Below are 1,708 nucleotides of genomic sequence, written 5' to 3'. Positions count from 1 at the left end.
CACTTGATCAGACCAAAGCAAAGACATCAGTTTGGTTCTAGGAGATGTACTTACAAAAGCATGGAAAATCAGAACCTACAACCTTGCAAAAAGAACCTACTGTGTGGCTTTATCAATGTATTACTGCAGCATCAGCACAGTGCTGTAAAATTTAGTCATAGAATGCTAAATGTCCTGCACTGTCCTCACAACTTTTTATGGAGATGAACTCAGGCTTTGGACTTAAATGACAATGAGCTGATGCTTTGGCTGCAGGTCAAGGCCTTTGAAGACTGATTAAACCAGACTACTAGCTTTACCAGTGGGGGGCCTCTTCTTCTCCATCAGCACAAAACACTATTTCCTTTGGATGCAATGTGAGACCAAGAGGTTCTGTTTCAAGAGCTTGATTTTGATCCACATTTTGTTTTGTACACTAAAAGTTTGCTGATGACTGTAAATGCGTGTGTGTGTGTGTGTGTGTGTGTGTGTGGCTACAGTTTTGCCATAATAAGTTGCTGTTTGCTGGATGAGTGCTAATGTCACTTTGAGTTTTTTTTTTTTTTTTGCTTTTGTGAAAAGTGTAATATAAATATTGGTACAGTATGTTTAAGTAATAAATTTGTCCAACTGTATCTGTAAATGAAGGTTCTTCCACCAGCACTGCTTTAATTAAATCCCAAAATATGCATGGAAAACCAGCACAATATACATTTCCAGCTATATTCTTTACTGGGCAGATCACTGAAAATTATATTCTTCTTATTCTTGGCTACTAATTCAAAGAAACTTTGCTCCTAAGAGACAGTGACTTAAAAATAAAGATACTCAATGAAATGGTTGATCCTGTACTCAGCAGCTGTGTATTCGCTATAAATTATGCTAAGCAACATATTATATAGAGCTCAAAGGAGCTGAACTGCAGTAGCAAGTGAAGTGGTTTGCATTCCACAGATGGTTATTATAAGATACAAGATACAATGACAGGTCTGTTTGTCACCACACAAACATGCATGCAAAACATTCACAAAATACCAGACTGGCAAACAGACCAAAGAATGCATTTCCTGTCTGGGCAGGAAGTTTGGTGGACAGCAGCCTACACACACACACACACACACACACACACACACACAGAGACACATTCTAGGTACCACAGTTCAAGTTTGAGAAAAAAGTCAGCTGTTTGACTGATTATGAGTGTACAATAGTATAAATTCTGAAAAGAAGGCCACTCGAAATACATATTCCTGCATCAGTGGTGCCAAGAACAGCCTTATTCAGACAAATCCCTACATAATCAACAGCTGGTCATGCTTGTGTGTGTGTGTAGTGAGTGGTTGAACCAGGTGGTATGATCAGCAGTAGCAACCCACTAACATTCCATCCTCCTCTCCCATGTGTTTCATTCTTCATACTTGCCAGCAGGACTTCAGATCTGGACATCAGCAGCAGTATTTCTATTCAAAGTTTCAACAAGTTATGATGCATTGAAGTGAAATACCTGAGTACAAAAAGGCTAATTTAACACTGGGAACTGATGATATTCACTATCAATTCCTTGTCCAGTTTGGCTGGATTTCACTTCAGATTTTAATAACATGAGTTCACTTTACTCACACGTCTTTTTCTATGGGCCTATATTTTTATATACATGTGTTTTTCCTATTTTAATATGTCAAAACATCCTCAATGAAAAAGGTCCATTACAAATGCCTGATGTCAGTTT

At 38.1% G+C, this 1,708-nt stretch overlaps 1 protein-coding gene across 1 annotated transcript in view; it reads left to right on the top strand.

Annotated features, from left to right (window-relative positions):
* vgll3 (vestigial-like family member 3) overlaps positions 1-770 on the top strand; it is a 3,299-nt gene extending 2,529 nt beyond the window's left edge. Inside the window, exon 4 of the mRNA XM_020614450.1 lies at positions 1-770. Coding sequence (XP_020470106.1) covers positions 1-41 — 41 coding nt within the window. The 3' untranslated portion in view covers positions 42-770.
* The last annotated feature ends 938 nt before the right edge of the window (positions 771-1,708 follow it).

This window comes from Monopterus albus, unplaced genomic scaffold (assembly GCF_001952655.1).
Source record: "Monopterus albus unplaced genomic scaffold, M_albus_1.0 scaffold146.1, whole genome shotgun sequence".
Taxonomy (NCBI): Eukaryota; Metazoa; Chordata; class Actinopteri; order Synbranchiformes; family Synbranchidae; genus Monopterus; species Monopterus albus.
Note: the sequence above shows the minus strand (reverse complement) of the source record. Positions and strands in the feature narration are given on the sequence as shown.